Below are 22,072 nucleotides of genomic sequence, written 5' to 3' on the forward strand. Positions count from 1 at the left end.
CAATATAAAACATTTAATTATGATATATCTAAGATATATGCTTAAACTCAATCATAAACATGATCAAATATTAATATTTGAGATATTTCGTAGAATTTTAATGCATGTTTTAGAAATTTAAATATTTTTTTGTGAATGTGAAGTTTTTAATTTATTTATCAACTATTATATTAATAAAAATTCAATATATAATTTGTATATTTAATATAAAATTGAAAGTTATTTTTTAGTTAAAATCAATCAATAAAATGTCGAATTAGAAGTAAAAAAATAGAATAATAGAAATTTTATCGGGTTTTCGGGCCAGTCCATCGGGTTTTCGGGTCTGGCCCTAATGGTTTGCGGGTTAATCGGGTACGGGATAATCGGGTTTTGATTTTATCGGGCTAGAAATTTTCAACCCTAACCCTATAAATTTAGCGGGCTATTCAGGCCAACCCACGGGTTACGTGCTATACTGACGTCACTACTGTCCTCCTCCCTTCTCCTTCCTCTCTAACCCTGAATCTCTCAACCTTAGACCTCTCCAACGCCGTCCATCCTCCAGCGGCCAGCTCTGACCCCGCGCCCCTCCACCCACGCCGTCGTCTCCAAGCTCTAGGCTCCAGCAGTCCAGTTTCACGCCACGCCTCCAGACCAGAAGAAGGTAAAACTCTACTTGCACCTTCAATTCCACATCCGCACCATTTAAAAATTGTTATCATGTCTCTTGGGTTTGATTTGTTAATTTTAAAAAGCATCGAATCAAATTAATATTACTATCGGGAGAAAGAATATTGCTATTCCTAATACTGTTTATATTTTTCATGCTCATTGTTGTTCAATTTCTAATTCCCTAATTCTAATTTATTCCCTGTGTTCCAGCAGCCACCGATATGGGAAGGCGACGCGGCGGTGGCAGCTCTGGAAAACTGCATTCGAACAATGACCGAATTCTCCGCCGCCACATTGAATCCGCTGGGAAAAACTACTCGACCGTCGACGAGCTGGTGGACCACCTCCGCTCCTCCTACCCGCACTACTCCCGCCACAAGCTCCGGCCGTTCACGAAGCAGGTGGAAAGAGTAATTGCGGTTCACGATATGGACCACTCAAACGACAGCGATACTCCAATCTTGAACAAACGAAGGAAGATAGACGATAAAGAGCAGGAGCTGCTTCAAATTGAAGCGGAGCACTTGAGGCGTCAGAGCAGCGACGCAATCGACGGCTGCTCATTGTCCTCGTTGGCGTCGCCTTACTCTTCCGGAGTCGGCAGTTCTTTTAATGAAGAGGCGTCGGAGGACCCCGTGTACGGGGAGAAGGTTGAGCCGGAGTTTGATTTGATGAAGTCGATGCTGAGGGAGGGTTTGCGTCGGAAATCGGAGAAACATGGGGTGGGAAGAGCTGTTTATAAGGAGTCTATTGAGCTGGAAGTGGTGGATAACAAGGGTATGAAGGAGGTGAATTTAATGACTGAGCAATCTAAATTAGGTCATGATGTCAATAGGAATGATAGCAAAAATGTGAATAAAAATCAAAGCAATCACATTGGTGGAAAGGATTGGGATGTGATTACTGAGGCAATGTTTAAGGATTTAGGTGGGATTAGTGAAGTGATTGAGGAGTTGAAGACGGGTGTCATCTTGTCGTTGTGTCAGCCACATGTAGATCACCACGTCGGGGTGAAGCCCATGGGGGGGATTTTATTGCACGGGCCGCCGGGTTGTGGGAAGACGAAGTTGGCTCATGCCATTGCCAATGAGACGGGAGTTCCATTTTACAAAATTGGTGCCACTCAATTGTTGTCTGGAGTTGCTGGTATGAAATCCTGTGTACTTATGTTTGTTATAGTGATGCATTGTTGCTATATTTAGGTTATTGTATTTGTATGGATTTTCCCGTGTTTTAGTCTCTCATCCGGTTATAGAATTCCATGGACTACTTCACTTGAGTTTAGAAATTTACAGCTCCGTCGTTGGGACTGTGAGGACCTGTTTTGTAGTGTTATACTTCTTTATAGTCTAGAATTAGTTCACTTTAAGTTTCTGTTATGCAGAAACTTATTGTTTTTGATGTGAATCTTTCTAGGTGAATCGGAAGGGAACATAAGAGAGTTGTTCCGAAAAGCATACAGGACAGCACCATCTATAGTCTTCATTGATGAAATTGATGCAATTGCTTCAAAAAGGGAAAACTTACAGAGGGAAATGGAGAAACGCATCGTGACACAGTTGATGATTAGCATGGATGAATCACACGTGCCTGTAGAACCTGCTGGCAATGATGCGACTTCTGCAAGCTCTAATAGCAGACCAGGCTATGTACTTGTGATTGGAGCAACGAATAGACCAGACGCCATTGACCCTGCATTGAGGAGGCCTGGTCGATTTGATCGCGAAATTGCGTTAGGTGTTCCTAATGAAGCTGCCCGGATTGAAATACTCTCCATGCAAACAAGGAATCTTAGACTTGAAGGTGCTTTTGATTTTAAGAAAATAGCTAGATTGACTTCAGGTTTTACTGGAGCAGATTTGACGGCAATAGCTGACATGGCTGGTCACCTTGCAAAGAAGAGATTTGCAAGCAAGAAAAGGGATGAGTTCTCCAAAGAAGAGAAGGACGAGGATCATAGCGAAGATTGGTGGAAGTTGCTTTGGTCAGATGAAGAATTGGAGAATCTCTTTGTAACCATGGCTGATTTTGAGGTAGCTTGTTCTTATTTAATCACACACTGATGAAATAACGAATGCTTTGAAGCATTGGTTTGTATAATCATTTTCAATGTGTAAATCCTGATTTTGATATTATTCTCCTCTCTCCTTGTCATAATTTATACTAATATCATTTTGATGCACTTGACCATTTCTTCTAAGCTCTAACTGATGGCAGGACGCTGCTAAAACGGTCCAACCTTCTCTGAGAAGAGAAGGATTTTCTGGCGTACCGAATGTGAACTGGGATGATGTTGGCGGCCTGCATTTTCTAAGAGAAGAGTTTGACCATCATATAGTTAGACGTATAAAATTTCGGGAAGCTTATCAGGTAAATTTGTGTTATTTCATAGTCCTACTTTATTCAGCTGCCTAAATTGAGTTATGCGAGTGAAATTTGATACTTGCCTATTTTTCTTTTATTTTAGTAAATCATACTCCCTCCGTCCCAAGGTAGTTGAGGCATTTCTTTTTGGCACGGGATTTAAGAAATTGATTTGTTAAAGGTTAAAGTGGAGAGAGGAAAGTAAGAGAAGGAATAAAAATTTTACCAAAAAAGGAAATGACTCAACTACCTTGGGACAAACTAAAAAGGAATACGACTCAACTACCTTGGGACGGAGGGAGTACTAGTTTGCTTGTTTTGTAAAACTTTTCCTACTTGTTGTAGGCTTTTGGGTTGGACTTAGCAACTTGCTTTTTGCTTTACGGCCCTCCTGGCTGCGGAAAGACGTTGATCGCCAAGGCCGTGGCTAATGAAGCAGGAGCCAATTTTATACACATTAAGGTTCTTTTAAGTTAACATGTACATAAATATAAATGGGAGAAAAATACTGTTTCACTAAAATTTTGTTTTCATCAAGGGTCCTGAACTCTTGAGTAAATATGTGGGTGAAACTGAGTTGGCAGTCCGCACAATTTTCAGTCGAGCAAGGACATGTTCTCCATGCATAATTTTCTTCGACGAGGTACTCCCGTTCTCTTTAATTTAGTTTTTACTATCAGATGTATTATTAGTCCCAACATGTTTGATATAATGTTTAACTACATCATATATTGTACAATTTTCTACCACAATCTTTTGTCTCTAATGAAAAACAGAATGTTAACATTGGTAATTTTGTCAAAGTTACTAAATTTTGAACCTGAAACATGGTATAATTTACTACTCCGTAGATAATAATATGCATATGATATTGTGATCAACTATAAAAATATTCCTTCATACTGCATAACCAGAATGACCTCTCTTGTATATAAAGCCTTTTTTCATTGTTTCCTTCCTTTGCTAGAGAGATCAACATCTTTCGAATATATATAAACTACACTTTGTCTTACCTTTCTGCTTATTGGCTTTGGTAATTTCTCGTCTCTGACTCTCTACATACTTTTTCCCACCAGGTGGATGCACTGACAACAAAGCGTGGTCGGGAAGGGGGATGGGTCGTTGAGCGACCCCTGACCCAGGTTAGCAAATAGTAGTGCTTAGTGCAAATTTTGTTCATTCCAAATATTCATCTAAAACAGATAATGTCTTCCGTTGCAGCTGCTGATAGAAATGGATGGCTCAGAACCGAGAAGGGATGTTTATGTAATTGGTGCTACAAATAGGTACTACATGGATTATCAAATTTCTTTCCTTCTACAGAATTGACCTCTTCTGCCCTTATTTGACAATTCTAATATTGCTGAGTTATTGGCAGGCCTGAAGTGATGGATGAGGCAATGCTCCGACCAGGAAGGTTCGAAAAGCTTATGTATGTTCCCCTCCCTAGTCCAGACGAACGGGGAATGATCTTAAAAGCCCTTGCTCGGAATTTGCCAATTGATGCCAATGTGGACCTCATGGCTCTAGCCAAGCACAGTGGATGTGACAAATTTAGTGGCGCTGATCTCCTCTCTCTGGTTAGCCCCTTTTTCCTTTTCTTCTACTTATTCTGTCCACAGAATCAATACTTGTGTTGCTAAAATTTGTCCCTTTTTCTCCTAAACACAAGGAGTGTAATAGTTTGATGAGAGATAATTTTGACGATGAGAGATAATTTTGACTCTATTTTTCGCTTGAACCCAACATTAGATGCATGGAGCTGGTACGGCTGCGGTAAGAGAACAACTATCATCAATGGATACAATTAGTAGCATACAATCGACGATCAAAGAGACACATTTTATGAGCGCGTTGGCGAAAATCTCGCCGTCTGTGTCCGAAGAGGTGCTTCTCATTAACTAGTAGTACTACGTTTCTCCCAAATTCTCACTTGTGATGTTTATCATGCCTCATGGTCGCATATTTGTTTTTGGGTGCAGAAAATACAAGAATACGAGCGTTTTTTGGAAAAGTTCAAAGCTCAATGAGACTACAGATTTGACCCATCAATCCTTCCTGAGTTCAGAGGAGACTCTTTTTGTAGCAGCGGAGATTTGGTGTAATTTTTTTAGAGAATAATTTTTGCGATCCTATTTGGTTAAGTTGATGATGAGCCCTTTTGGCGGAGTGAGGAGGTCGCCGCCCTGGCTTGCGGTGGCAGGCAACTATCCACTTATTCGGTTTCTTCGAGGCATATTTATCTATTTCATAAACAATTTTACTATGTGCATGTGTTACTCTTTCGGCTTCATTTCATTAGGTACACTTGCATGGGGTTCAACTCATAGTTTGCCAATGCATTCTTGATGTACTGTGGTGCTCAGCAACGGGGATGGGATCCGAAGGTAGACAGACTATTTCTTGGGAATTTTCGGATATGTGAAGATTCAGAAGGCACTGCGGCTCAATAGAAGGCACTGCGGCTCAGTTTGAACACATGTTGAACAAGTTAACACTCGTGTACGTTGGCTCGCGAAGGCAAGTTAACGCTTCATTTTTGTCGTCCCTAGTTGAAAGTGCAATGTAAATGATAGTTGTGAGCAATTTGGTGAACTGTAACATTTAGTAGTTTGGTGGTCGTACCCTATTTATCAACTAGTACTAGATTTAATATGAACTAATTACAACCAACTGAAATTCTAATCTTTCTGCATAGTGTTTTACATGGATAATTCATATTACAAATGCTGCATCAATGCAACGCAAAATAGAAATGATTACAAAAATACACATAGCAATCACAGTTTCTTATGATTTAAGGATTAAATAAAAAATGAAAATCCAGAAAATTCCTCTCCTCGTACCAATGATAGTGAGCAGGACTGGGACGGCCAATCCGATCCAAAGTCGATAAGAGCAACGGTGAAGTTCATCGCTGTCTACACTACTTGGGGTATGAGAGTGGAAGATTGTCAAAACACATTTATTCATTGCTGTCTTCACTAGATCAGGTTCATCAATCCACTTTGAACTCTGCATGCCTATGCAAAATCTCTTTCTTCTCCTTCTTTTGCTCCTCAATCTTCTTCTCTCATCCTCCAATCCAATGTTCAAGCTTCTCCGCTCTTTCTTTCGTCTGCATCAAATCATAAAATTAAAACGCATGCAACTAAATTTCATCTTCAGATATAGCTGTCATGCTGGAATTCTGTTTTTTCCACAAGCTCATTTGTGCACATTCCTATTTTAACTGCTGCTGGTGGCGGTGGGCGAGTTTATTTATGTAAAGAAAAAAATGCGTTTGGTAAGTCTGCTTCGCCTTAAAGTATAGTAGTACATTTATCTTTCTAGGGAATTTATAAATGTATAGAGTGTACATGTACATAATATTTTTGAATTTTTATATTTATATAAATTTAATTAAAAATTAGTTTTATTATTTATTGTAGCAATAAGAAAGAGGTGATATAGAAATTTTATGTTCAATCGTAATATGATTTCGAGCTTGATTTGAATTAATTATACAATATTTAGTAAGAAAATATTTTTTTGCTTAAATATACAAATATTTAAGTAAAAATTTAATTTTTTTTTCAAAGTGTTGCAAAATGATTAGTATGATATTTATTTTAAATCAATTAGTGTTTATAAAATGATTTTCAATGTAAAATGTTAAAAAAAGTTCGATTATGTACGTAGAATTATATGTACGTTTATCACTATCCTATTTTCTACTACCAATAAAATGAGGTATATAAATAGCAAATGGGGCTCACAGTAATAATGATATAAGAATAATGGATGAGTATGTTTTACTTTTAAGTACTGTAATAAATAGATATGCCAGAAAATTTAGAGAATAATTTATGGAAATCTAATCCAACATGCTTAAAAATACGGAGAATGACATTAATTTCAAACGTAATAAACAACTTTGTCAAATGAGACAACTGAGAATTATGAAATGTCATTTCAAATTTTAAAGGATGCAATATATACTAAAAATGATCTATTCTTCATGAATTTGTAGGCAAGTAAGCCAGTTAGTAATATCATTTGATCATCGAGATGACGAGATATAGTTGTCTTGCTATAACTGAGTTTCGGACTAGCCCGTTAAAACAGACTATATAATAAACATTTTTAACATGTACTCATGATTTTTTTTGTAAATATAATAAAATTACAATTGAACTTTGCTCTAGATACTGAAATAAGTGTCATTTGAACATAAACTTACAAAATAATTAAGAGAACTATATAGTAGTATGAATTTGGCTTAATTTTTGTTCTAATACTATATTAAAAAAGCTTTATTGAGTAAATTATGAAATGTATTTTTCGACCTCATGGTATGAAATTTTGGCTCCTCGTCTTGTGCTTTGCCATATGTGTGTGTTAACTGTTACGTATCTAAGTTTTAGTCATCTTTGTAATGCATATTTCAAGGTTTATTTGTTGTCGTTCATTTATACATTTGTTAAAATAGACTAGTTAATGCATGCAATGAATTTGTAAAGACCGACCACTGAAATAGAATGAAAGATCCATCTTTGTTACTGTTTCAAATAAAAGATTTATGAAATTTTTTCAAAATATATATATGGATATTTATAAAATTTAATTAATTGTCATGATCAATAGATGATACCATCTGGCGAAGACAAAGAGGGCTGCCACCCCACCCCGTCTCAGCATTCTACATTTGCATACAAATTTCCCCATTCACTACAAATTCATTATCAAATTCAAATATTATCTTATACTACTATATACTCTATTTTTTTCACTCATAATTTTATGGCTTACCAAGATTAGTGCTATTTATTTTTGTTTTTAAATTTTCAATTCCTAATTATTCATGCATGGCTAAGTAAGAATAGTACTTACGCTAATTATTTTATAAAATAATTATTCCACCTTTAAACCAACATATATATGCGCACTCACAAAGCAACTTTATCTTAATGGTTGAATGACTTAACTAATTATTGTTACAAGTATTCTATTAGGAAATTTCCTACAAATTAAACCAACATGTATATGCACACTCATAAAGCAACTTTATCTTGATGGTGGAATGACTTGTTACAAAGTGTTCTTAATTATAGGAAATTTCCCACAAAGTAATCCCACCACTTTCTTATCAAAATGTCTACTTTGATTTCTTAAACTAATGTCTTCCCCAAAACGAGAATCACGCAGCAATAATTGTCCACTACAAAATACTATGTTTGAATCGCCTGTATTAATATTTCCGTATGTCATTTTCTCTTTAACTTTCTCTTATTCAATCCAAGATAATCAAAGTAGGAGGGGATAGTGATTAGTGAGGAATCTACTTTTGATCGATATATAAAAAATAAAAGCAATTTTATTTTAATTCTGCATCATTGATACTTTTTACTATTAACTTTATTACTCTACATATTTTTAACTTTATTACGCTACATCATTTCAAGGAAAATGTAGTATGAAATTCACACTAGCTAGTTAGCAACTAATTTTTGGTAGTTACGATCATTTCTTAATTTCATGAAATCTATTTTGATAAGTCTCATCAGTTTCATTATTCCCACGTGTATATATATATATATATATAGTTGTGATCAAGATAAAACCATTCTTAAATGTAGAACCAATCTTAAATGTAGAACCAAGACCAAATTTGGATTGAAAACGTGATTAGTGGGGTGGTTATAACCGATGCATTGTGATTATGTATGAAATATGATCTTGACCGTCCTTTTTCCTCATCCAATGGATGAAAACGTGATTAGTCGATGTGCATTATTCAACTGAAAATCTGCATTATTAAATGACACGTGGCACCAATCTAGCAGTCGGATGACAAAATCGTGGGGCTGAAATTAAAAAGAATAAAGAACAAAAGATACAAAAAGGAAATGAATACATGCATATATACATATATATACCATTGGAATAGCACATTAAAACGTGTTTGGACAATATAGCACCATATGGGCATAAAATTCATCTTCTAACTTTAACGCTATTTTGATTTAGTTAAATACAATTCTGTCTTTTTATTATAACTAGTATCACCCTCGTGCTTTTTTTCTGAATTAATTGGAAACTATCAATTAATTAACAAAAACAAAAAGCAATATCATTATATGAAATGTGAAATTAAAATACATTATAAACTTTTTTTCTAAAACATGAAACCAATTAATGAAACTGCAGTCATTCCATATTCAAATAAAGTCATTAATAAATAATGAATTTTAAATAATAGATAACCTTCCAATTAAAATAGCATTCCACCAAAATCTCTAATTAGATGGTGACATGTGTTTTATTACTATGAATTAGTTTTGGATCAATAATTTATTTGCCTGACTAAATAATTAATTGGCCAATTATCAGAATATGCCTCTTGAATATCGAAACATTATATCAAAATTTTCTATATAATTAATTTTAAAAAGACGCAGGAATCATCCATTTAAAGTTATTTAATGTTTGTCAATCAGGCCTTATATATAGGTATTAAGTTTATCATCAAAATTCTTTTACTCTCTACTCCCCATAATTATGACTCCAAAAATAAAATTATACTTTTCAATTCTCTAATTTCATTAAAATTTTCATAATGGTATTATTATTTCTTCAAGACTTCCCTTCTATCTATGTATAGGTTTTCTTGGAATTAAATGAATATCAAACTGTTTCAGAGGTGTGGGTCAATATGTTTTTTCTTCATTTTATTCAACAATAAATGAGTTTTGATTTTGGTAAAATTAATTATGTAAACAATAAACCCTAATGATCAATTATGAATAAAAATTATAATCAAATATTGAAAAATAATAGTATTAATTATAATTATCAAATTATACAAAGTTAAAATGATATATATAAATATTAAAATTGAAGAATAAAAGAAAAAAAAGATAAAGTTGTTGAATGTAGAATATAGGTGCAGCCATGTGAGTGAGAAACTTCAATCAACGAATAGACAAAAAACGAACACTATATCCAAATCAACGGATTAATACCCAAAAACAGAAGCAAAGATAATTAAGACTTAAAGAAAACAACTTATCTAGTTCATACATTGGGATAGAATACCAGCCAATTCACTAAGAGCATCTCCAATGGCGGACGTCTGGTCGGACATCCGCGACGGGCATTCTATCTCTTGGATTCTCCTTTGAACATGACACTCCAATTTCTAAAATACTAAATAATTAATTCTGAATCAATAATTTCCATTATTCCATGTGGCAAAGTAGAGTTCACATATCTATGGATATTTACCTCACCACCAAATAAATAAATCATTTATTGACCTTTTATTTGTGAACATCGATGACCCCCAAACTATATACTACATCCCCTAGCATAGATATCGAGTCAAACGTGTCATATTATTTTGTCGCTTTAACTTACAAGTGGAATTTCATGTGTATTTACTATTCAGTAGATTTGGAATTAATCCATTCTCTTGGGATTAGCGTCCCATTGCATAAATTACTAAACCACTTATGAAATTAAGTCGGTCCATTTGATTAAATAACTCAGCCCAAAGAGGTAAACTCTCATTCAATTACTATTTATTTAGTTAAAGCAACGACTTAACTAATTTACTTCAACGCCCAACCTTTATTTTATCATAAACCCAAATATTTTACTTCTCTTAACCCTATAACGTCACTTTCTCAATTTAGGGCCCAAATATTTATATTAAAAAATTCAGCCCGTTACACACCATCAAATTATTGCTCCCAGCCCAAAAGGAATGAGAGTCGGTTATTCTCTTTCCACCTAACACAAAAAATAATATCTCCTAAAATTTCGTTATGGGACGGATGAAGTATTTAATTAGGTTAACGATTGTTTTCTCCAATGCGAACGTAACATGTGTTCTTAATTCCATGGAAAATCTTATTAAAAAATTTTATATATCGAATCACAATATACCAAAGTTTTACTATGAAACATTTTCAATATTATTACCATGCTGGCTTTTCGGTATACCATACCGATAGTCTGATATCTAGTAGTACTACTGTACTTTACGATATACTATCAAATTTCGTTACACCATGCACGAAAGTTTATTTATTATAGAAAAATAACATATAGTACCATATTTATATAAATACAAGAGTATTGTTATATCGTGATCCAGAGCATTAGTTGGTATTCGATATATATAATAAAATTTATTATATTAAGGTATATGAAAGTTTATACTGTATCAAAATTTTATAATAAGGTATAATACTGTAGCAAAAGTTATGTGTACATCTAAACCTTGTATTGATACTCCATACAATATACTTCACCAAACGGGTCCTACAAATTCAATTTTTGACAAAGAAGTCATCTTCAACTAATCGTTCAATTCGAAAGCGGGAATGCGAAAATTCAAAGGCACCTGTACTTACGCCCCACGGCGCTGAAGATCCGTTCAACGATTAGCCATGGATGAAGTGATAGCTCGAATTGTTGCAGATCTCGAATCGCATTCACCAATTTCACACTCCTTTCTCAGAGATTTAGACACCCTATTGGATTTCACTCTCAAGACAAACGACACAATCGACATCGACAATTTCTATAATGAGCTTTCTTCAAGAAACCTCTCCCTCACTTCACTCACAAATGCCATTTCCACAGCCATGGATTCTGGAATTAGTTCCAGCACTTCAGTTCTTGCATCAAAGGTGTATCTCTCTCTGCTGTTATCCCCAAATTCCCCAGTTTTCACTCTGTTTACTCCCATGGCTTTTCTCTCTCTTCTCCGCGTTATACGATTGGCCGTCAAGAAACCATCTTCCGCCCGGAGTGAAGGCTCTGCGTCTCGAAGCTCGGGTGGGAAGAAAAGGGGGAAGAGGAAAAATGGGGGGAATCAGGCTAGGGTTGAAATTAGGGATTTTGCGGAGAATGGTGGGGAAGAGAGGGGTTATGATGTGAAAGACTTGTTTTTGCTGATGGAGAAACTGGAAATGGTAATGGGTTTGGTTCATTTAGACCGATTTCCCGATTGTTTGAAGGCTTTGGTTCAGACAATGTGTGAAATTCCGATGACGGCTGTTGATTCGTGGGACTCCGGGAGTTTTAGGAGGCTGTCTGAGCAGTGTTCGAGGATTTTGAGTGAAGCACTGAAGGGCGAGCATGGAGATTTGGGGGACACTGCGGCTGAGGTGTTGAAGGCGTTGAGGCCGTTGATTTTGCTGTCAAAGTCGCAGGTGAGGAGCTTTGGCTTGGGGTTTGTGGTTAATAGGATGGTGGAGATGGGTGAGCATTCGGATGAGATCAAGAAGGCGGTTGCGAACATGCCTAAGTTTTTGCTGCAGAGGGCACCGGAGAAGGCTGAGCCGAGGGCGTCAGCAGTTGAGTCAGTAATGGAGATTGTGAAGGCTTTGGATTGTGGTCATCAAGTTGAGTTTGCGGATTATGTGGTGAAGATGAGCCGAGGGAAGACACAGTTTCGTGTTTTGGCAGTGGATATCATACCTGTTTTGTTAGTGTCTTTGAAGGGTGCTTCAGAATTTGATGTGGTTGAGGATTCTTGGTGTTTGAAGCTGTCGGAAGCGTTGATTCAGCGCTGTTCTGATTCTACAGCTGTGGTTAGAGCCAGAGCTTTGACAAATCTGGCTCAGGTTGTTGTATCCTTGTCTGGAAATGATGAAAGTAGGGCAATGCTGAAGGAGGTTATACCACACGGGGGTGAGGGGATGAGCAAGATTCTGAAACTGCGTTCTGTGGATGAGAAGGCTGCTGTTCGAAAAGCAGCACTTTTGTTGATATCAAAATCACTGTCGTTGCTAGGAGATGAACTTGATGAGGAGCTGCTGAAGACAGTAGGCATAGCTTGCTCTGATCCGCTTGTTAGCATTAGAAAAGTGGCAATCTCTGCTCTATCTGAGGTGAATTTCATTGTTTATGAGTCGATTTTTGATATGTTCTTCACTATTTTGAATGATAATTGTGGTTGATCTTTGTCCTTGCTTTGCTTAGTCCCTTCAATTCTATTGACACTTACTAAGAATGTTTAGTTTTTGCTGCTGGTTATTGTCCATTTCCTTTTCTTGTTTGTGTTTTTTTTTTGTGAGTAGTTCTCTCGCAGTCTCGTTCTTATATTACTATGCTTTCTTGATTTTAGGCCTTTAGGAAATACTCAACTTGTCTTGTGACCAAAGAGTGGATGCATTCGGTCACACGTTTGATTGGTGATAATGAAACCAGCATCCAGGAGGAATGTGAAAGCTTTTTCTCGGAACTGGTTCTTGATCGCATATCAAGGGCTTGTGACAGAAAAGGAAAGAACGCTAGCGTCAATGTTGAGGCTGAGTCATCGTATACCGAAGGAGTGCTTGGCCTGCTAAAGGAGCTTTGTGATGGAGAGGTTTTGCCTTGGGTGAAAAAGATCTGCTCGAGCCTAGGGAAAAAGAAGAAGCTTCAACGGAAAACAGCTATATCACTTCAAAATATCATTAGGGCTTCTGAAGACCAGTGGGTGCACAATTCCATGCCGATGGGGAAATGGACAGCACCCCAGGGTGCCTGGTTTTTGTTGTCCGAGGTATCTGCATTCGTTCCAAAAGCAGTCGACTGGGAGTTCCTTCATCATCATTGGCAGCTTCTCGACAGTAATAAACCAGCTAATGAACTCCAAAGCCCTATTCGTAGTGGATTTATGGATGAAGAAATGGTAGATATAGAATCTCATTCGATTACTTGGATGGGAGATCGAGTATTTCTTTTGCAGACAATTTCTAATGTCTCCATGGACCTACCTCCCGAACCTGCTGCAGACCTAGCACAAAACTTTCTCAAAAGACTCGAAGGGTTCAACATGCATCCAACTGAGGTATATAGAGCTAGATTGCCATTCAACTAAAAATTGGTTTTCTTAACAATAATGTTCAACTTTTCTTGCTATTTATGGTGCATGTACATAATTTTAATAAACTATAAGAGATAAACTTTCTACAAAATAAAGGCTGTTCCTTGCATTGCATCTTTTAGAATGAGAATCTTATTTCATTTTGTTCTATTTATGTGCTTTTATGGTTCTTGAATTTTGATTTTTTTTCAAATGTCTTTTAACAGGTTGATGCTCATATAAAAGCACTCAAAACCTTGTGCAGAAGGAAGGCCTTAAATCAGGAAGAGGCCGATACCCTCGTAATGAGATGGGTGGACCAACTCAAACACAAAGCCTCCCAAGTCCTAGAATCGTACATGTCGCAAATCTCCAATCCAAATAAAGAAAGTAGTTTTCTTACTCCTCCACCGACCTCTGTAAGGCGAAAAGGAACAAAAAAAGCTGAGTCGAAGTCATTAGCACAAGCCATAGTTGCTATTTACACAATTGGATCACTAGTTATCGTTTGTCCCTCAGCCAGTTTGAAAGATCTAGTTCCAACCATACATACCATCATAACTTCGGGGAGTTCTGATCCAAAATCTAGCAAACTTCCAACTCCTGCAATTTCTGTTAAGAAGCTCGCCCCCTCCTTATACGTGCATGCATGGCTGGCTATGGGCAAGATCTGTCTAGCCGATGGGAAACTTGCAAAGCGCTATATTCCTCTTTTTGTGCAGGTACATTCTCATGCTTGGGCTCCTTAAAAAGTAATACCAAAATCAGCTTATAGATTGGATTATGTCTGTTGATTTATGAAGTAAAATGTATGCATGATCTTCTGTATGCATCAGGAGCTTGAAAAGAGCGATTCCGCTACTGTTCGCAACAACATAGTGGTGATGATGGCAGATTTCTGTGTGCGATACACTGCTATGGTGGACTGGTGAGTTCCACTCTACCTTCAAAACTTGGTGAAACTTCAACTTCTTCGAAAGTCTCTATACCTGAGTTGAAACTTACAGTTATATGTCAAAGATCACAAAGTGCCTACGCGATCCCTGTGAGCTAGTAAGAAGGCAGACATTTATCCTACTAGGAAGGCTATTACAGGTACATGTTGATTGTTAAAAACAAGTTAAAGAGGATCAGTTTTCGAGTATTGTCTCTTAAAACGTTCTCTCTTCTATACAGCGCGACTATGTAAAGTGGAGGGGGCTTCTCTTCCTTAGATTTCTGTTATGTTTAGTTGATGATTCAGATAAAATTCGACAACTAGCCGATTTCCTCTTTGGGAACATCTTGAAAGGTTACTGTTTTACTACTGTCACACTCTGCATCCTGTTTAGTTTTCTTTGTGTGCTGATCTTTCCTTTGTTTTACAGCAAAGGCCCCTCTTTTAGCCTACAACAGCTTCGTGGAATCTGTCTTTGTGTTGAATGACTGCAACGCTCACACGGGACGTAGCAACTCCAACAGTTCGCGCAATGAGAACCATATCTTCACTATACGGTAGTTCATGTTTTGATCCACTGGCTGAACTTGTGCTGGCATCGATGATTTCAGATGCTAATATGATACCACTGCTTCTATCACAGGGGAAACGACGAGCGGTCAAGGTCTCAACGGATGCACATCTACGCGACTCTGCTGAAGCAGATGGCACCGGAGCACCTCTTGGCCACCTTTGCCAAAGTGTGTGCTGAGATTCTTGCTGCTGCATCTGATGGCATGCTTTCTCTAGAGGATACAACAGGGCAGTCTGTTATACAGGTAGCATTCACTATTCCTAAGTTCTAATATATCCAAAATATTTCTTTGAGTTATGTTAAATTTGATTTATTCTATAATGACTTTTTTAGCTACTAATAATAAGTTTTGATTTTAAAATGAGAATGCATTATTGTTAATCGAATGCTCACCCTACTGATAGTAAGAACTTAACTGACTGGTGTTGTGATGGATTTTCTTGATACTAACAAATTGGCTCGCTATAGGATGCGTTCCTAGTCCTTGCGAGCAAGGAGATCCGAATCCAGGCAAGCCACGGGGCATCATCGGAGGCAGCAGAGATGGAAGAAGAAGGTGGAGACGGAGGAGGAGCATCCACATCCGCCTTAAAGGGAAGAGCCATCACTCAAGCAGTGAGGAAAGGCCTAATCCAGAATGCAATTCCCATTTTCATCGAGCTCAAACGCCTCCTCGAGAGCAAGAACAGCCCCCTCATCGGCCACCTCATGGACTGCCTTCGGATCCTGCTCAAGGACTACAAGAACGAGATCGATGACATCTTGGTTGCTGACCGGCAGCTGCAGAAGGAACTCATCTACGACATGCAGAGGTACGAGTCTATGAAGGCCAAGAGCACAGCGGCTGATGCAGTTGCCACGGTGAGGAGGTCCGAGGCGTATCAGTCTCCCAAGGGGGTGGCAATGGAGAGGAATCCCAACATGATACGAAGCAAGCTGCCACGAAACCTGCAGAGCAACTCCAAGGTTGCTTCGGCCGTGGCTGATGCTGCAGCTGCTGCCACAGCGCGGTCCGTGCTCAGAGAGGTGAATGCGGGCGCCTCCACGCCTCTCGGCTCGATCAACGTGCCCAAGCTGAAGTCGCGGCTGGGGGTGGCTAGTCATGGAGGAGAGAAGCCGGCTGAGGTGATTGAGTCTCTGAGGAGAAGACAATGCTTTGACTCTGATGATGAGAAGTAGTAACATTTTGTAAAGAATGGTTGTCTTAACCATTGTAGTAGTGAAGTTATTAGTTCAACTTTTGTATGAATGATTGTATCATTAATCTAATTTTAACATCTGCATTGTTACAATATTTTTATTTGTCCATATTCTGAAAATGTCAGATCTTAATTTAAAATGATCACAGAAGGTATAGTCATCTAAATGAACCAAAGTTTAAATCTTTACTGAAAAGATTGCATTTTTAATTATAGGGATATGTGGGTATGTGGGAGTAGAATCTTACAATATCTGCAGAATTGATGAATCTCAAGTTGATTATTTCTGGGGTCATTTTATAGTTTGGTGATATGAAAATATCTGCAGAAAAGTAAGACAAATAGAAAAAAAATTTGGGTGCAAATTGACATGGCGCAATTCAATTGGCTGATAATTAGGGCACTATATATATATATGCACTTGTACAAATAATCTCACTCTTCCTCTCTAGCCCTCTCTTTCTATCTACGATTTGGTCATGGGATTACGGATCTAATACTTATAGGTAAATATATGGCTTTCTTCGAATTCTTTTCATGGCATTTTGTATGGCTGATGTTAAATTCTTAGTAAATTTCAACGTGTTGACTGGTTTTTTCATTCTTATGAAACCCTGCTTTGTTCATGTTGGTTTACACTTGTTAGGGTGCTTCATTGATTAATTTGATTAAGATCCTGATTTGGGCTTTTTGTGTTTGTGTTTCAATTAGCGGAAATTGTGGTATTCTGGGAGATTGAAGGTGAACTTGATGCAGTGGGGTGTGGATGAATTTATGATTTTGTGGATTTTCTAGGTCTTGGCTCCCAAAGTTGAATTTTGGGATTTTTTTCTGAGCTGGGCTGTTTTTATGTTTGAGTAGGGTTTTTTTGGGTGTAACTGAAAATCGTGATGGACAGCAACAAAGATGAGGCGTTGAGATGCATAAACATTGCAAAAGAGGCAATTGCAGCTGGTAATAAGCAAAGGGCCATGAAATTTATTGGAATTGCTCGCCGTCTAAATCAGAGTTTATCTGTTGATGATCTATTGGCTGCTTGTGAGAATCTTGATTCCTCGTCTTCTGCTGGCCCATCTAGCAACGTGAAGAAGGATTCCGCGGTGAAGAGAGATCAGGGTGCTGGTAATTCTGATGGGGTTTCAAACGGGGAGAGGAATTACACGGATGAGCACATGCTTCTGGTGAGACAGATCAAGAAAAAGACAGATTATTACGCCATTCTTGGGGTGGAGAAGAGCTGTTCGGTAGAGGAGATTAGGAAGGCGTATAGGAAGCTGTCTCTGAAAGTTCATCCTGATAAGAACAAAGCACCGGGTTCTGAGGAGGCTTTTAAGAAAGTTAGCAAGGCGTTCAAGTGCTTGAGTGAGGATGAGTCGAGGAGGCAGTATGATCAGACGGGTTTGGTGGATGAGTTTGAGCATAACCAGCAGTATCAGACTAGGGGGAGACGGAGGAGAACTGGGAATGACTTCTTTGATGATGAATTTGATCCTGATGAGATATTCCGAGCATTTTTCGGTCAACGTGATGTGTTCAGGAATGCCCATGTTTATAGGACTAGAACGCACACTGCTGCTGCACATCAGAGGGAAGACATGGGTAACACGGGCCCTAGTCTTATGCTGCTGCTTCAGTTGCTACCGTTTTTTATAATCATTCTGCTTGCTTATCTTCCATTTTCGGAGCCTGAGTACGCGTTGCAGAAGAACTACTCTTACCAGTTTAAAAAAATGACAGAGAAACATGGAGTAGAGTTCTTTGTAAAGTCACCTGAATTTGATAGGACCTATCCCGCTGGAACTCCTGGTCGGAATGAAATTGAGAATAATGTGATAAAGGATTACAAGCATATGCTTGGACGTTACTGTCACATGGAAATGCAGAGGCGTCACTGGAATAGGCACTTCCCTACTCCTCATTGCGATAGGCTTCAAAGTTTTGCCGCATGAAGGTGAGTTCATGTTTTTGCATGATGTGGCTATTCCTTCACTCTCTTTTATGATTGTTCAAAATCTCAAATGGTGTATGTGAGAACTGGTTTGATTCAAATTTAGAGTTATAGAAACTTCACTTATGCTGCACCAATCGTGTGAAAAGTGTGTATTACCTGATCAATGTTTTTATAGGTTGTTTCTGCAAAATAAGTGCGCTTTGAAACTTGAGCATTTTGATGTTTGTTTGTAGATTGAGCATTCCTGCAAACTAATTGAGCAGAAAAAATAGAAATACCTGAGTAGGCCTTTTCATTTTTCCTTTTTAAATGACAAAGTGAGCCGTGGGAAGAGGTTGTGCCCGACCAAAATTGTGGATCTGTCTGAACATGCACAGATTATGCAAGTTAAGCCATTAATCTTGGCTGTAAGAGGGAGTAGCACAAGGGTCTGTACACATCGAGGCTTGTGCACCACAATGAACTAAATAGCTAGTGGATTGAACTTGTTTATAGTTAATCACTGCTACAATGAAGTGGATTAAATCAACATAAAGAGAAATTGGGGATCACCATTAGGCTGTCAGCACGTTCGTTTATGTAGTTACTGCTTTGCATATAATCTGTAAGCTCCAGGCTTTTATCTGTGTATGCATAGATGGCCTAAATAATAGAGTATTTTCTCGTTGAGCTTTGCTTTTCCCTTGGCTTCAAATAAGAATTTGTTTGAACCAGCATAGAGATCAATTGAGGCTGTTCTTTATTGAATTTAGTATCAGGGCATTCAGCTCTGGTCTTATGCTTCATACTGTATCTGTTAATTAATGTTTCGAGATTCTATATGACGTGAAATATCTACAATGACTTGAGAAAACTTGAAAAGACGATGATATGATTTCCCTTCGGTGTTTTTGGAGGTCTTGCTTTCTTCAAATGCTTTAATTAGGTCTTGGACCGCATTATTTTCATTGCTACCATCATTCAAGTTCAATCTTTTCGTATATGAAACTATGCATACACCTCCTGAACTTAGTTTTAGGTAAAGAATAACATTGTAAAAGGTGATATAGCATACTACTTTTAGTTTGATCGAAGCTTTCTCTTTAAATCTAAATGATGTCAAGATTCTTCTAAGAAAGCCACATCAAGTGAGTTTTTGCATCTATGCTTGCTTTTATGTTGAAGTCTGAAGTCTGTTCTCAAACTAATGATACTTTAGCGTCTGCATTAGCGTTCATGGTAAATTTTGCTCACGTCTCTCTTTCCTTGAGCAGATCCTCCAAGTTGGAGATTCACACACTATAACATATGTATTCACCATGGGAACCCCTTGCTGGCAGTAAAACTCGACAGAGGCTTCTTCCTCTCGTTTCTAATTCGACCTCGTAGCCACAAGACTTGAACGATGGTCCTCGTGTCTGAGGGAGGTCTTTTTTGCAAAGGAACCATGCGAAAGTTATGGTTTCATTTTATGTACATTATATTGCAGCTATCTACATTGCCACACACTGAATGCTAGCATTTCATATAGATGGAAAAATTATCTGATGACAACTCCGGTTTTAGCCAAAGTAATAATAAGGTGAGGCTTCTGAGCTTTTTGTTATGCTTGTCAAGTTAGCCCTCCCCCCGATCCAATCTCGTATTTTATTTCATTATCGTTGGTAGTGTTGAGAAGTCTTCATTGGCATGAATGTGTGTAACCAGTACCGAAAAATAGCTTCATTTGATACGTTCAACAATTTTGAAACTACTCAAATAATCATGGAGTTTTTTGTTGAAATTGTATTGATTATGACAGTCGGGAAGTTATATGTGGGCGTCACGGACATTATTTGGTTAAAAAATATCAACAATCTTGCGATAATTGCTTTAAAGTTGTGAGATAGACCATAATTTAGTACTCCTTTAACTGTTAGTTTTTTATGACATTTTGTCCATGAATATAGTTTTTTATGACATTTTGTCCAATGTATATTCATGGCAAATAGAAATTGAAAAGAGCCTGGTTAAATTTGTAGTAATATCTGAAAGTGAGGCTTCAACAACCGACAGACTTGCTAATGCACAAGTGAAAGGACGGTAATACCCCTGTATAACTATATTTGTAAATACAATTTCATAACTAAATCAAACCTAAAGTTGTAATATTTGTCTACGAAAGTTTTATATACATGCGTGTGCGTCACATTTGTATAATTCATTTTCTAAGGTTTGTTTTCCTTTTCTTTTCCACTCTTCGCACTCATGTCATGTGTGCTTTTGTATGAACTTTTATAAGACCTGTCATTTTGTTCATACCAATAAATTATAAGTAAAATATTGTTATATATTAAGCAAAAAAAAAATTAAGAGGTAAATAATAGTATAAAACTATATCAATGAATGGCTATCAATCAAGCATCAAGAGGTCAACAAAAGGGCTAATCTCGTCATTTCACACACTGCACATGTTCATACCCGAGCCTAGCTTAACTGTATTATACAGAAAAATAAACTCATGAAATCACAAAAAAAAAGAAAAAAAACCAATTAAAAAAAAGAACAAAATGTAGATCCCAAAACCAACGGAAAAATCGGTTTACAGATCGGAGAGCTTCAATCGCAGCCATCGTCGTCGCCGCCGAAGATCGAGACTCTGTTGTAGAGCAGGAAGAGGACGAGGATGAGTACGAACGCGACACCGAGCGGCGATCCGCTGGCGCGGTGGATGGAATTAGGCTCGCCGGTGGAGAAAATGGTGGAGACGAAGGATCCGGTATCGGAGGAGAGGAATTGGATGGTGAGGAGGAGGACGATGGGCAGGAGGAGCAGCCCTACGGGGCTCAGCATCTCCGCGATGAATTCGGTCACCGCCTCGCCCTGGTCGCCGAGCAATGTCGGCACCACCATCACCAGCACTACCACCGCCGCCATTATAGCTGCGTGCGGAGGGCCGGCGCGCCGCTCTTCTATCATATCGGATTTTGGCTTCTGCTTTGGTAGTGTGTGTGTCTTTCTTTTTGAAAAGAGTGACGAAATTCAGAGAGTTTCGAAACTCGCTGCTTTTTGAAAGGACTCTATGCTATACTACCTCTGTTTATATAAGCGACCAAATCGATGTATATTTCTTTTTTTCTTTTTTTTTTATATTTTAATATTACCAATCAAAAATTTTAATTCTGAAAAATGATTATATCCCACATTAAATGATTTTAAAATTTAATTAATATTTATCAATTTAAGTAATCAGTTGAAGTGAAATCTCAATGCTAAAAATGATAGTACAAATTTGAAATATAAGGATAAAATTGTTTAATACAGTAGGAGTAATTGAAATCATTGAGATAGAATTGACCTAATTACCAAATGTTAGGATTAAATCGATTAATTCATGTGGAGTGATAAAATTGATGCAATCGTTAAAGATTCAATTATTTACCATTATGCAAATAGCAACTAACAGTTGTATTCTAGCGTTAAATAGATTCGACCATTATTTCTCTTGAACACGAAAAGTATACAGCTTTGATGGACACACATTTTAAGAAAATAGTTGGTGGGTGTATAGTACTAAACGATATTCAGTCAC

General features: G+C 37.6%; 4 protein-coding genes across 6 annotated transcripts; 3 read left to right on the plus strand and 1 right to left on the minus strand.

Moving 5' to 3' along the window:
• Nucleotides 1-457: 457 nt before the first annotated feature.
• LOC121807874 (cell division control protein 48 homolog C-like) lies at nucleotides 458-5,732 on the plus strand. 2 transcript variants are annotated; one of them, XM_042208225.1, is made up of 11 exons: nucleotides 458-646; nucleotides 865-1,800; nucleotides 2,071-2,687; nucleotides 2,872-3,024; nucleotides 3,364-3,480; nucleotides 3,557-3,661; nucleotides 4,095-4,160; nucleotides 4,240-4,304; nucleotides 4,397-4,598; nucleotides 4,771-4,905; nucleotides 5,001-5,732. In XM_042208225.1, the coding sequence occupies exons 2-11, from the start codon at nucleotides 876-878 to the stop codon at nucleotides 5,046-5,048; spliced, it is 2,433 nt and encodes an 810-aa protein (XP_042064159.1). In that variant the 5' UTR covers nucleotides 458-646; nucleotides 865-875; the 3' UTR covers nucleotides 5,049-5,732. The 2 variants fall into 2 exon arrangements, with proteins under 2 accessions (XP_042064159.1, XP_042064154.1); XM_042208220.1 differs by having other exon boundaries at nucleotides 868-1,800.
• A 5,624-nt stretch (nucleotides 5,733-11,356) lies between these two features.
• LOC121807890 (condensin-2 complex subunit D3-like) lies at nucleotides 11,357-16,666 on the plus strand. Its single transcript, XM_042208233.1, has 9 exons — nucleotides 11,357-12,902; nucleotides 13,139-13,846; nucleotides 14,089-14,583; nucleotides 14,698-14,789; nucleotides 14,869-14,956; nucleotides 15,038-15,152; nucleotides 15,229-15,355; nucleotides 15,442-15,616; nucleotides 15,841-16,666. The coding sequence occupies exons 1-9, from the start codon at nucleotides 11,454-11,456 to the stop codon at nucleotides 16,549-16,551; spliced, it is 3,960 nt and encodes a 1,319-aa protein (XP_042064167.1). The 5' UTR covers nucleotides 11,357-11,453; the 3' UTR covers nucleotides 16,552-16,666.
• Nucleotides 16,667-16,921: 255 nt separating this feature from the next.
• LOC121807899 (chaperone protein dnaJ 49-like) lies at nucleotides 16,922-20,107 on the plus strand. Of its 2 annotated transcripts, none has more exons than XM_042208240.1 (3): nucleotides 16,922-17,077; nucleotides 17,283-18,522; nucleotides 19,776-20,107. In XM_042208240.1, exon 2 carries the CDS (start codon nucleotides 17,462-17,464, stop codon nucleotides 18,518-18,520), a length of 1,059 nt encoding a protein of 352 aa, XP_042064174.1. In that variant the 5' UTR covers nucleotides 16,922-17,077; nucleotides 17,283-17,461; the 3' UTR covers nucleotides 18,521-18,522; nucleotides 19,776-20,107. The 2 variants fall into 2 exon arrangements, with proteins under 2 accessions (XP_042064174.1, XP_042064178.1); XM_042208244.1 differs by having other exon boundaries at nucleotides 16,991-17,077; nucleotides 17,433-18,522.
• A 754-nt stretch (nucleotides 20,108-20,861) lies between these two features.
• Nucleotides 20,862-21,591, minus strand: LOC121807909. Its single transcript, XM_042208249.1, has one exon. It carries the CDS (start codon nucleotides 21,457-21,459, stop codon nucleotides 21,100-21,102), a length of 360 nt encoding a protein of 119 aa, XP_042064183.1. The 5' UTR covers nucleotides 21,460-21,591; the 3' UTR covers nucleotides 20,862-21,099.
• Nucleotides 21,592-22,072: the final 481 nt, after the last annotated feature.

This window comes from Salvia splendens, chromosome 1 (genome assembly GCF_004379255.2).
Source record: "Salvia splendens isolate huo1 chromosome 1, SspV2, whole genome shotgun sequence".
In the NCBI taxonomy this organism is placed as follows: domain Eukaryota; kingdom Viridiplantae; phylum Streptophyta; class Magnoliopsida; order Lamiales; family Lamiaceae; genus Salvia; species Salvia splendens.